This window comes from Pezoporus wallicus, unplaced genomic scaffold (genome assembly GCF_028554395.1).
Source record: "Pezoporus wallicus isolate ANWC-B61680 ecotype Strahan unplaced genomic scaffold, APGP_CSIRO_Pwel_v1 contig_13859, whole genome shotgun sequence".
Classification (NCBI taxonomy): Eukaryota; Metazoa; Chordata; class Aves; order Psittaciformes; family Psittacidae; genus Pezoporus; species Pezoporus wallicus.
Genome location: NW_026637614.1, coordinates 524,979 through 537,444, shown reverse-complemented (window position 1 = coordinate 537,444; position 12,466 = coordinate 524,979). Strand labels below are relative to the sequence as shown.

The following is a 12,466-nucleotide window of genomic DNA, read 5'->3' as shown; positions in this document are numbered from 1 at the left end:
CCACACAGCTTCTCTTCTCCAGGCTGAACAGCCCCAACTGCCTTACTTTATAAAATCTCTATTTGCTGTGCACATCAGTCTTACACTGCTCCTCATTGCTCTTCTTCCACCAGAGCTGGTGGACCCCTTGTCTCCATATGAAGGGGTTTTGCCACTTAAAAGACTCTACAGAGCTCCAAGAGTGCCCACTCATCCAGCCCAATACACCTTCTCATCTAATTTCTTCCATGTAGACATGTCTCTGGGCTTCAAGTCTTATCCTCCAGGATGGGTCACAACAGTCTCAGATCCAACAAGCCAGGTCAATGCTTGGTTATCCCTCCAACAAACATTGTAGGTCCAAATGTTACTCTGGGAGAATTTGCTTCTAAAATTATCTTCCTAAGAGAAATAGGAAAGGAAAAAAAGAGAAATTCTTGCTCAAAAAGGTATGAGACCAGTTTTGATGAAGTAGGGAATGGAAAACTTGGCATTTTCATGGACTTCAGCTTCTGAACATTAGTTTCTTGTGTTTGAAGGCCATTAAGTGGTGTCCCCTTTGAAAAGAGGCTGGATTAACATGGGCATTTTCATTGAAGTGGAAGATTCGAGCTCCTAATTGGAAACTGAGGAATCAGAGCCATTCCATCTGGTCCATAAATCTGCAGGCTTAGTGCTTTACAGTAATCCATTGAAATTACTGATGGAACAAGCTGGGAGCAGGGGAGCAGGATTACTCTACAAAAGTAATTAAGTGGGATGTTAAGGAAAACACCCCCATAGCTGTACAAATCTTGGGTCTGAGACAACCAGGTGCAAATAACATGAAAGGCTGATCTCAAAGTGCCCTGGGGGTACTCACACATCCTGCACACACTGTTGGCTCCATTGGGAAAAATCCATAAATTGAAAAGGGAAGGATGAGGAATTAGACACCATGAAGCCCAAGAATGGACAATACCATGTTCTCTCCAGCAAGAAGCTTGAGTCGTTATTAAACATGGCCCTTGAAAACTAGAAGCCAACCACACAGGGACTTCTCAAAACTGAGCACCCTAGAGGCCCTCAAAGTAAAAGAGACATCAAACTCCTCTCTAGAAAGAAGCTTCTCATGCAGACATAGGCCAGGATGTTGCACAAGTACTCCTTCTATTAAAGGGTGATTACAAGCATTGTGCCTTCAATGATGTTTCTTCACAGACATTAACCAGAAATGAAAGTTAAAGCTTAAGGGAAAGGAAAAGGAGAAACAAAAGTTGGTGCATATTAAAACTTCAGCAGCCCCTCAGGTTTACAGGGGGGCACTTGTCATTCCCAGAGCCACAAACACAAACATATACAAATACATGGAACTGAGCAGGAACCAGGACTCTCCCTGCCTCCAGAGCCAGAAAGCCTCATCCAAAACTCAACAGCCCCAGTAGCAATTGGTGGAGGTGGGAAGCATCTCTTTGCCTTCAGCAATACCTACAGGAGCTTTCATTCACCTTTGAGGCATCTCCACTTCTTGCAAAGCTTTGCTCAGAAGTGGTCAAAGAATTTTAAAGGGTTTTTAAGGGAGGAGCAAAGACCTCCTGAATACATAGGCAGGAGGCCAGAGGAACTGCAGGTGAGATATGATGGAAAAGGTACAAGTGGAAGGACTATCTGAAACCACAGAGAAGGTCCATGAACAGCTCCTTGTCTGGAGGCAAGGAAAGAAGAAAATAAAGAAGAAAAGGGGCATCAGAAGACACTAGGATGGCTCTACAAGATGTAGAATGACAGTGTTAAAACCTCTTCACTGCAAAAGCATTAAGGTGTTTAACTAAATGACTAGGCAGCTCCCCAGTTCTCCCATGCCCAGCCTGAGAACACCAAGAGGCAAAATTCAAGTCAAAGTGTCACAGCTGATGAACAAGAACCCCCTCAAGCATAATCAGAGCTGATGATCATTAATGTCTTCATCTTTCCACAAGAACACAAAGGAGCTGCCCTCCAGGAACACTTGTAAGCCCTGATGCAGCTGGGGACCAAACACAGCACAACAACATCCAGAACATCCAATATTCCATTCTACAATTTACCTAGACTTCTTCTGAGAGACACTAAGCCATCCATAGAGCTGCAAAGTCCCATTCTCCTCACTCCCATCCAAATTATGCCTTCTCAAATGGATTTCCTAAGATAATTATCCAGGCTTCTAAGCCAACAGCAAAACCATACTGGAAAGTCTGGTATTATTGGAGCACCTGATGTAACACCAAAGCCTTGTGAAGATGTTGAGTAAGGATCTTGAGACTTGCTGTCCTTAGGGACTTCATGTGATCTCCCAACACGTTGTTTTCCTCCTCACCCTTTATGAGGTTGAGTAAGCGCAGTAACCCATGGGATTACAGCACATCTCACCTCCAGAAGATCTGCTGGTCCCAAAGCATCACTCTTGGCTGGCAGGGACTAATATAAGCATTATGCCAAGGCCACCATGGGGAACAATCAAGCCCAGTCTGCAGCTGCTCCTGGAGCACAGCACAAGTGGCGCTATTTCACGTATACAGGAGCATGAAGGAAACTCAGCTTCAGAACATTATGCTTAGGCCAGGTTACCATATATATATATGAAAGGAAATACCATCATGAGCAAAACAGGCCGTATTTAAATCAAAAGGTAGATAGGGAAGATGGAGACACAAGAGGAAAGCCCATCCTCCAACAGCTTGTGTTCAAAGGAACCCAAAGCTTTGCCTGTGCCCATACTCTCCAAGCTAAAAACTACAGCAGAGTTCCTAAAGTAAGCAGTGATGGTTTTGATCATGCCTCACATAAGGGAAAAATCAAAAACCACCACCAAAATGTGCTATTTGGTTATAAAATGGTTTTGTCCTTGCTTAATTCTTTTTTGAGGTCAACCCTTTAAGGTTGAACCAGTTTCATGGGCTTTAGGTTGCACCTAGGGACATGAATAGAAGGGTAAAGTTGGGTGCTTAAGAAACAGCCAGGTTGAATATGAGATTTCTCAGCCTTCCTAGTTTAAAGCTCTCACAAAGGAGAGGCAAGGACATAACTTGTACTGGAAGAGCCCATAGACTGTGCAGGAGCCAAAGAACTGCATAGCTTGTATGTACACAGAGAACAGTGCCTGTTAAGAGAGCCATGAAATGAATGTGGGTCATTAAGTTATATAGTCGTGTGCAGCTCTGAGGATTATTGCCTCTGACAAAGCAGGATTAGAGGCAGTATAATTGTAGAAAGGCCAATTTGATGCTCAGGAGACATCTGCCAAGTGACATTGTGTTCAACCCTCAGCATGGGAAGACATCGGTGTTACAGAAAGTACTCAACCAATGCCTTCATATGAGGAAGAAAAGGCAAGAAAGAGGCCAAAAGACCTCTTTTCCAGAGGAGGCCAAGACAAACGGGTCCCCTTTGAGGGATGTCAAGCCTGCAGCCAACTCAAACCCTATATTTGCAGGAAGCACAACCACAACACCTCTTCCAGCTCAAAAGCACCCATCTAGGGTGTTAAATAGAGCAATTATGTGGTTAGGTTTCCTTCTATAAGCAAGTCCTTAGGCAATGTTTGTTTAGAGATGATCACCTTTGCACTTCACAACTCCAGTAAACACAAGGAGATGGAGCCTGGATGTCTTGAGTGATGAGGCACACCTACAGCACTTACCTGTGACCCTGGTTCCAAAACAAGGCCACTGCCTCAGAGCTTTCCCAGCACTAATAACAGATAAAACTAATCACCTGGAGGAAGAGGTGGATGCCAGCAAGTCCAAAGGGCAAAGCTGTGCACAAAGGGACTCATTTCTGCTCTTTATTTTCTGATAGAAAAACAGGAGCTCAATTGCTGGAAGCAAATGAGTAAAAGCAAAACTGAAAACAGCATGTGAAGTGATCAAAGGGTAACTATGATCAAAGGAGAACCACAAGCCCTTACTGTGACACCTGTGAGAAGGTAAGACACAAGCCTAGGACATGCTGTTAAAGTTATAAACAAGAGGAGGTGTATAAATCCATGGGACCTGAACAAGATCCATTCACAGTCCAGAAAGTCAACTTTATCCTGGGCTGTACCACCAGAAGGTCAAGGGAGGGGATTCTCCCCCTCTACACCACCTGGACTAATGCATCCAGCTCTGGGGCTCCAAACATAAGGACGTGGAGCTGTTGGAGCAAGCCCAGAGGGGGCCACAGAGATGCTGTGCGGGCTGAAGCAGCTCTGCTCTGGAGCCAAGCTGAGAGAGCTGGGCTGGGGCAGCCTGGACAAGAGAAGGCTCCTGAAGGGGAGACCTGAGAGCAGCTCCAGTGCCTGAAGGGGCTGCAGGAAAGCTGGAGAGGGGCTTGGGACAAGGGATGGAGGGACAGGCCAAGGGGAATGGCTTTAACCTGCCAGAGGGGAGACCGAGATGAGCTCTTAGGCAGAAGCTCTTCCCTGTGAGGGTACTGAGGCCCAGAGAAGCTGTGGCTGCCCCATCCCTGGCAATGCCCAAGGCCAGGTTGGATACAGGGGCTTGGAGCAACCTGCTCTAGTGGAAGGTGTCCCTGACTGTGGCAGGGGTTGGAGCTGGATGAGCTTAAAGTTCCCTTCCAACCCAACCCAGTCTGGGATTCTATGATCTCCAAGACCAGCTTTAGTCACAAAAGTCACCATCAAGGCTTCTAAAAACTGGAACAGCTGAAGAGCACCCACAGAATAGGAGGAGAAGCTCAAGTTTAATTTGCACATAGTCTGGTGACATCCATAATATGTCAGTGGCGAGACATGAGTCATTACCTTGTGCTGACACAGGCCCTACAGACATCACCTCCAACTGGACAACCTTCACATCCCCAAGGACAGGGAAGTTCAAGGAGAAAGCTGCAAGGGGGGCACAGCAGCAGCCAACCCCTTATGTTTGCATGCCCACATGGCAGTGATAAAGTGAACCCTGGTGCCAGGCAATGCAACATGTAAGGGATGAGCTGCTGCTTCAGAGTCAGGCATTTCTGCCCCTTTTTTTCAATATGGGATGGAAACATTGATGGAAATCAAGTTATCTGCACTGAGATTTGTCATTAAAATCATGCACTGCATATGGGTACATCTGCGCTGCAGGCCGAGTACCCCATGGCCAGCAACATGAGCTTACCCCTAGTCTCATAATGCAAAGCTGATGTGTTTGATAATCAGACAACCAGAGTTTAGGGACATAGCTGAGGACCAAAGGCAGAACAAGGTCCACCTCAGCTTCTGTTGTTGAGACCAACTCAGGAGACTGTGGTTATCATGAGGATGTTAAGCATAACCCAGCTGCATTTGGGAAAGGTACCAGTGATGCTCCACTGCTGCATCTCCTGAAGCCTCAACTGCCTTCAGCATTTCAATTATCCCAAAGTGCTGCATATGTTCCCTAAATCCTTGAGGATTATTCTGGATTAACTGTATAAATTATCCCTCCCAGGGAATAGACAGCTTATTGCTTTATTTAAGGGAAGGGAGTCAAAAGGGGAGCTGCAACTAGATGATCTTAAGGTCTTTTCCAACCCTAACTACTCTATGATTTTATAAGAGTTACTATTCAGCCCTTCCCCATTGAAGGAAGAGGACATAGTTCATCTTTCCTGTTGGACAACCCATTGGGATTACACTCTTTTAACCTCTTCAGTGCTCCCTTGTTCCCTCTTCACTAAGCAATAGGTGAGGTTGGTTGCTCAGGGCACAAATACACCCCTCAGATGAAATGGCAGCAGCTCTTCTGGAGCCTGGATCCACATCTCACCTCCACTTCATCCCTACCCCAGTAGTTCCCACAAGAGCCACCGCAGGTGCTCCTTCTACACACACAGGGAGAGAACAGGCAGACAGGATACAGTAAATAAACCCTAGAACTCTGAAGGTAAACCCAAGCAGGGCTACAACAAGCCTGAGATATTTCAGTTTAACACCCAATACCCATGAGGGCTACACTTCAGACAGAGCTACCACAACCACTGGACTCCAAGCATCATCCCATCTGCAAACTGCTCTTTCATCCAAAGGAGAATTCCTTTAGGTAGGACCAGGATTCATGGGCAATGAAAAACTATGCCAGTGCTGGGGATGGTTTGCTACTAACCCTTAAGGTCCCCAGGCTTCAAAGCTGTTAAGTGGGTGAGCTCCTCCAGCGTTCACCACCACCAACTGAGTGACCAACCAACCTTTCCAGCACTACCAGTCTGCACTCACGATGGAATTAAAACAGCACAGAGGTGCTAAAGAACAAGGAAATCACTTGGCTTGCACCCGGGAAGCCTTCAACCCAAGCAGAAATGATTACTGAAGAGCCAAAGATCAGAGCATGGCAGGTCAAGCAACAACCATCAAGTGCAATTCAAGCAGTGATGACCAACTCCATGACATTTGGTCAAGTCTAAGCTGTGTTTGCTCTCCACATAGCTTGCATCAAGGCAAACTCCAGAATATCGACATTTGCTCTGTAGTTAAAACTAGAGTAAAATATCTGTGCAGAGACAAGGTACAGTCAAAGATGACGGCCTAAGAAAGTTGGGTCTGTTCAGCCTGGAGAAGAGAAGCTGTGTGGAGACCTCAGAACAGCTTCCAGTGTCTGAAGGGGGCTACAAGGATGCTGGAGGGGGACTCTTCATCAGGGACTGGAGTGATAGGAAAAGGGGTGATGGGTTTCAGGGTTTCCCTGAAACAGGGGAAGTTTAGGTTGTATGCAAGAAAAGTTCTTCCCTGTGAGGGTGGTGAGGTGCTAGCACAGAGTGCCTGGTGAAGCTGTGGCTGCCCCATCCCTGGCAGTGTTCAAGGCCAGGTTGGATGGGGCTTGCAGCAACCTGCTCTAGTGGAAGGTGTCCCTGCCCATGACAGGGTGAGCTTTAAGGTCCTTTCCAACCCAAAATAGCCTATGGTTCTATGACACCAAGTGCTACAGCTCTGGGAAGCACTACTACAAGTCACTGTGTCATTAACAGAGGTATCCTTGATCCACAAGCCTCAACCCTGTGGTCATGAGCATATGGTGTCTAAGAACAACCCCAAACCTGCAGGTTTTACCCAGTAAATGCTTACAACACCCCCCACTCAATATAAAACATGCAGTTACTTATTCTCCTCCTCTCTCAGGGGCAATAATATTCCCTGACACTCAGTTTTGACCCCCAAAAAGGGATGTTTCCTAGAACACAGATGATCCAGCAGCTGGAAAACATGTAGTAGAAACAGGGTAACTGGATCATCAAGCTCTCAGCACCTCTTTATTTCCAGAACTATGATGGTTTATAAGTTATTTTGATAGAGCCAGAGCTGTCAAGTGGGATTATTATTCCCCTTTGCAACCCACAAGTTTATGGCAGGCCTGCACAGGACAAGTGGCCAAGTGACCCTGGTTTAGCTTTGTTAGCCCATAGGCTAGAGAGCAAAACAAAAGCCACACTCCACATACAAAAGCAGGCTTTAAAATCCTCCTTTTTAAAAGATTATCAATGATTTCTTTCTTCTCCAATTTCAGAGAAGAACATGAGCTATTACTATAAGCAACAGTTAAGTCACAACAAGCAGTTTTTGCTCCCTGAACATGTATTTATATAGAAAAGTCCCTATCACTACCCTAATCTCATGAAGCACTCTGGCTACAAGCTGGGTTTCTGTGGGAGACATTACCAGCTAAAACCTCTAAAACCTTTTATTGAGAATATGGTTACATCACCACAGCCTTTTAACAAATGAGGAGAGGATTAAGGTTTTACATTGCCCAACAAAGTGCCTCGCTCTTGGCTAATGCACTCAGAAGAGGAAGGAAAAATAAAGTGGTGAAGGGAGAAAAATAAAGATATGGGAGAACTGGGGGGCTTTAAACAGCAAAACCTGTATTCAGCTTCAGTTTAGGAGGGTGAAGCTGCTTTAGAGAGCTGGGGGAGGCTCAGGGCATCGTGAGAGCTGGGGCAGGGTGCCAGCAGGAAACAGATGTATTAAATCTTCAGCCTCAGTACATGAGCCCTAGCAGAGAAAGCAAATAATCACCAGCACAGCAGTGGGCAGGATCCCCTGCAAGTGAGCAAATGTGCAATGGCCCCATAACAACCAAACAACTACAGGAGGTTGTATTGATCATTTCTTTGAAACAAAAAGTTGGTATCTTTAACAGGAAATCTAATCAGGGGCTTTGTTTTTTTAATGAGAAAAGCAATCATGTTATGACAGACGCTGTAGATCCCCTGCCAGTTCCCCCCCCAAAGAGCTGTAATAGTTTCCTATGTTACTCTCCATCCAAACAGGGTAAACCAATTGCTCATATAAAGGAAACCCTGTCCATACACAGAATAAACTGTTAAAACAAAGTCCTCTTAATCTCTCCTTACCTATTTAGACAAGCCCTACATAAACTCCAACCTGGTTTAAGGTTGCAACCTCTTTAGCTGCATCTGGAGAGTCCAGGCTCAAGTGACTGAAGATCAGATTGATCCTTGTTCAGCCCTGGCTGCAATCTCAACCCTCACTCAGGAAAGAGGCACAAAATAAACCACCTCTACAGAGCCTGGTTGTAGTTCTGCTTATTTGTTTTTTGGGCTCTGTTCTTTGCCAAAGGGCTGCAGAAGTGCAGGTCTCTGCTGAAGAACGGGTTCTGAAAATTACAGACTTGCATGGAGAGATCAGATTACAGGGAAAATCCAGTGCAGGTTTATAAAGTTGGCTCCCAGGGCGCAGACCTAACGGGAAAACTGCTTAAACCACCCCAAAAGAGAGCATTTACCCACCTTTTCTTGCAAGAAACACACCCTAATGCCTCCTCAACCCCAGGAGCATGCACTGACACCCAAGGGACAACAGGGAAGCCAATCAGTGGGGTTGGTCACAGGCTGAGGACAACACTTACTGGCTTCACCATGCTGTTACTGATTAAACAAGTGACGGCAACAGGCTATCAGCCCCATCTCACATGTATAGCAAACTTCCCAAGGGAGAAGTTTGTCCATGAACAATACACTGCCCCATACATCTCGAACAGCAAGAGGGACAGGCAGTGCTGGGCTGGACCATCTTCCTATGGGCAAGAAGGAGAAAACGCCAAACTAAAGGAGAATTTGGTTAAAAGTAGTCAGTAGGAAGCTCGGAATTAGTGGAGGAAGAAGAGGTAAAGGAGTGGAGTTTAAGAGACAATGAGCTAAGAGACAGCTGTGTAAATCTGCTTATGGATGAGCACATGGCCACATTTATGTCACCTATCAAACTGTACCCTGACCCTCCCAGCATGGTTTGATAGCCAGGATGAACTCCCACCCATGGGGACCACCATCCCCATAGACCAAACAGGGATACCCAGCCGCATATAGCATCAGTTGGGTGCTTTGCCATCCTGCACCCCCCACCATGGCACCCCGCCGCGGTGCCTCACCTTCCGGGTGCTGCTGCTCTTCAGACCTTGCAGGAGGACAAGGGCATTGTCCCTGTCCCCTTCCCCATCAGGGCTCTCCTCTTCAGGGGGCATCATCTCCAGGAGCGCAGCATCCACAGGCTGAATGAGGGGGCTCCTGCCTGGCCTCACTGGGTGGCTCGAGGCTCTCTCCTTGGTTAGCCCCACACCCTGCTAACCCCTTGAAGGGGGTTCAGAGCCCAGCCCTGCCCTATATGGGGGGCTTAAACCCCCACTAGCCCTTGCTCACTTATGCTACAAGTCCCCATACATATAACAGTTACTTAGATCTAAGCCCACAGCCTGAGCTCCCTCTTGAAGAGACACCCAGTATGAAGGGGGGGAAGCCCACAAACCCCTCTATAAGGGGGGAGGCAAACCCCACAGGCCCCCTTGCAGAGCTACACCAGCTGGGGGGGCTGGGTAAAGGAGGGCAAACCCCACAGACCCCTCTTGCAGTTAACCCAGATTGGGGGGCAAACCCCACAGACCTCCCTTAAAGAGTTACTATAGAGGAGAAGAAACTACACAGCCCCCCACCCCCTCCAAGTTACAGAGGTACCCAAATGGGGTGGGGGTAAAAGAGAAGCAAAACGCTATAGACCCCCTTACAAAGATACCCCATATGGGAGGCAAAGCCCCATAAACCCTCCCTGCAGAGCTAAGATGGGGGGGGCAAAGCTTACAGACACCCCCCCTTCATATACCCCAAAACGGGGGTGCCCCACAGACCCTCCTCTTACAGAGCTGCCCCAAATAGCGGGGAAACCCCTATAGAACCCCCTTATAGAGCTACCCCAGCTAGGGAATAGGGGCAAACCCCCACAGAACTCCCTTATAGAGCCGCCCTATATGGGTAAAGGGAGTAAATCCCCTCAGACACCCCCCCCCCCGTGCAGCGTTACCTCAGCCGAAGGGGGGGGGCAAACCCTACAGTCCCCCCCCGTCACAGAGCTAGCCCAGACAAGGTGAAGCCCCACAGCCGCCCCCCTTAGGGGGTGCAACCCCACACCACGGCTGCCCTGAGCCCCGCTCACCCCTCGGTGCCCCTCACGGCCCCACCGCCGGGCGCTGCCGACCGGGAGCGAACGCGACGCCGGCCCCGGGGGCCGCGCGGGGCATAAGGAGGGTGGTGGGGCGGGGCTAAGAGCAGCTTTAGCCAATGGAAGAGGGGAATGGAGTTGAGTGACGGCTGTGATAGCCAATGGAGAGAAAGGAGAGGGGTGGGGGGAGCAACGGAGAGGGGAGGGGAGGGGCGGAGGGCCCGTCGCCCGTGGCAACGGTGGGAATTAGAACGCCGGTGACGTCACGGGGGGAGGCGGGGCTTCGCCTCGTCCCTCAGGGGGCCCGCCCCACATCTGGGTGCGTGACCGCTCCCACCCCATCCACATCTGGATGATCCCACCTCCAGCCGGCATCCCCCCCATCCTGGACACATCTGGATGCCCCCCCCCCTTAATCCCCGCTCTTCCCTCTTCGGCTTCTTCACACCCCCCCCCCGCAACATCTGGGCTGCTGTGGTGTGGGGTGCAATAAGGGAGCACCCACAGGCGCCTCCATTCAGCCTTCTGCCCCAATGCTATGCTCCAGGTGCTCTCCTCTGTGTGGTCCCCTGGCTGCATCATTTCCCACCCCCCAAATAAACCCCAAAACATCTGGATGGGGGCACTGCAGCTCGCACAGCTGCTGGAGCAACACCTGGACTGCTGTGCCCTTGCCCTGCTATGGCTATAAGATGCTGCTCTAGTACAAAACACAATATAATACAAAATATAACAGAAAAATATATGATGAAATAAAGTAAACCCCAATTTCTTGCTATTTCCAGGCAGATATAAGCAAACCCTACCCCATTTTCCCTCCTCTGAGCCATATGGTTGAACCATAGAAGGGTTTTACTCTCAATCGGGATCATGAGTCAGACTAAGCAACAGTATTAAATCCGATAAAATATTATGGAAAAATATCCAAGAGTTGGGAAAATCCCATTCCCAAGATGCATACAGGGTTGTAACGGATACAGTGCCCAGCATGGGGATGCTGAGCTGGTTGTCACCTGTGTGTGTCACCACCAAAAGGTCCCTTAAGTCTTTATCAGGATCTAGCTTCGTTTTCATAATGAAGTTAATGAGACCACGCTTGTGTGTGATGAATTTACTCATGTCAACAGGATACAGGGAACTCTGTGCTGTTTAAGAAGGGCAAACAAATTATCCCAGCGTACATTAACCCCTTTATACTGAATAAACCTAGAGCTGGCTAAATATATGAAACCATTTCCACCTTTTCCAGCCAGCTTTTCCTTGTTGGGGCTTCAAGGATTGTGCGATTCCACAGAAGGGAGTGTGTTAGGAAGGATTTCTCTCTCCCTTCTGGATTTCCCAATCCTAAAGGAGCTGCTGGACCAACAAAGTGGAATTACTGATTAATCTGGAATAGCAGCAATGCTTTTCTGGATGAATATTGCAGCGGTTTGCAAAGAAAAGTGCTTTAATTGTGTGACTGCAACTGTCTACACAGCAGAGGGTGTGCAGGAAGAGGTATTTATTCCTCTACTAAAGCTAATGAAGGAGCTGTGATTGACAGCTCATGGGATATTAGCACCTATACATCCCTCAACAGCTCGCTGTGGTGTCACTGGACCATGCAGAGACCCCATTTGCAGCCTGGTTTTCCCCAAGGATAAACCACATTCCTTTTGTGGTCCACATTTCCCCGTTGCAGAGCCCTGGATGGAGCCATCCCACTTCCATCTCCCCCATCCCGAAGGCCATCTGCAAAGGGAAATGGCATAAAACTCAGTCATTAAGAGGTCTAACCCAGGTTGTGCTTGGTTAGGACCTATAACTGGAGCTGGTCTAAGTTAGGAGTGGTTTATTCCAGCTTACCCACTCTGCAAACCCCATTGCTTCCCATTATGAACATCCCAAATGGCATGGAGATCTTGGGATAAACCTGCTCCGTAAATCTAGATGGGATCCATGGGGGAAAAGGGAAGAAAACGAAACACACACGAGTCCCTGGCTTGGCAGAAAGCAGCCAAGAGGGAGCAAGCCCCAGCACGAAGTCGTCCTCTCCTGCTCCCTACCCCGGGGCTGGCTCCCATC

At 48.2% G+C, this 12,466-nt stretch overlaps 1 protein-coding gene across 2 annotated transcripts in view; it reads right to left on the bottom strand.

The window, feature by feature from the left end:
• The window catches only part of RHPN1 (rhophilin Rho GTPase binding protein 1), a 33,298-nt gene extending 23,580 nt beyond the window's left edge, over nt 1-9,718 (bottom strand). For both annotated transcript variants that reach the window (XM_057406668.1, XM_057406669.1), the window contains exon 1: nt 9,342-9,718. In XM_057406668.1, coding sequence (XP_057262651.1) covers nt 9,342-9,437 — 96 coding nt within the window. In that variant the 5' untranslated portion in view covers nt 9,438-9,718. The remainder of the gene's footprint in view (nt 1-9,341) is intronic.
• Between the last annotated feature and the right edge of the window lie 2,748 nt (nt 9,719-12,466).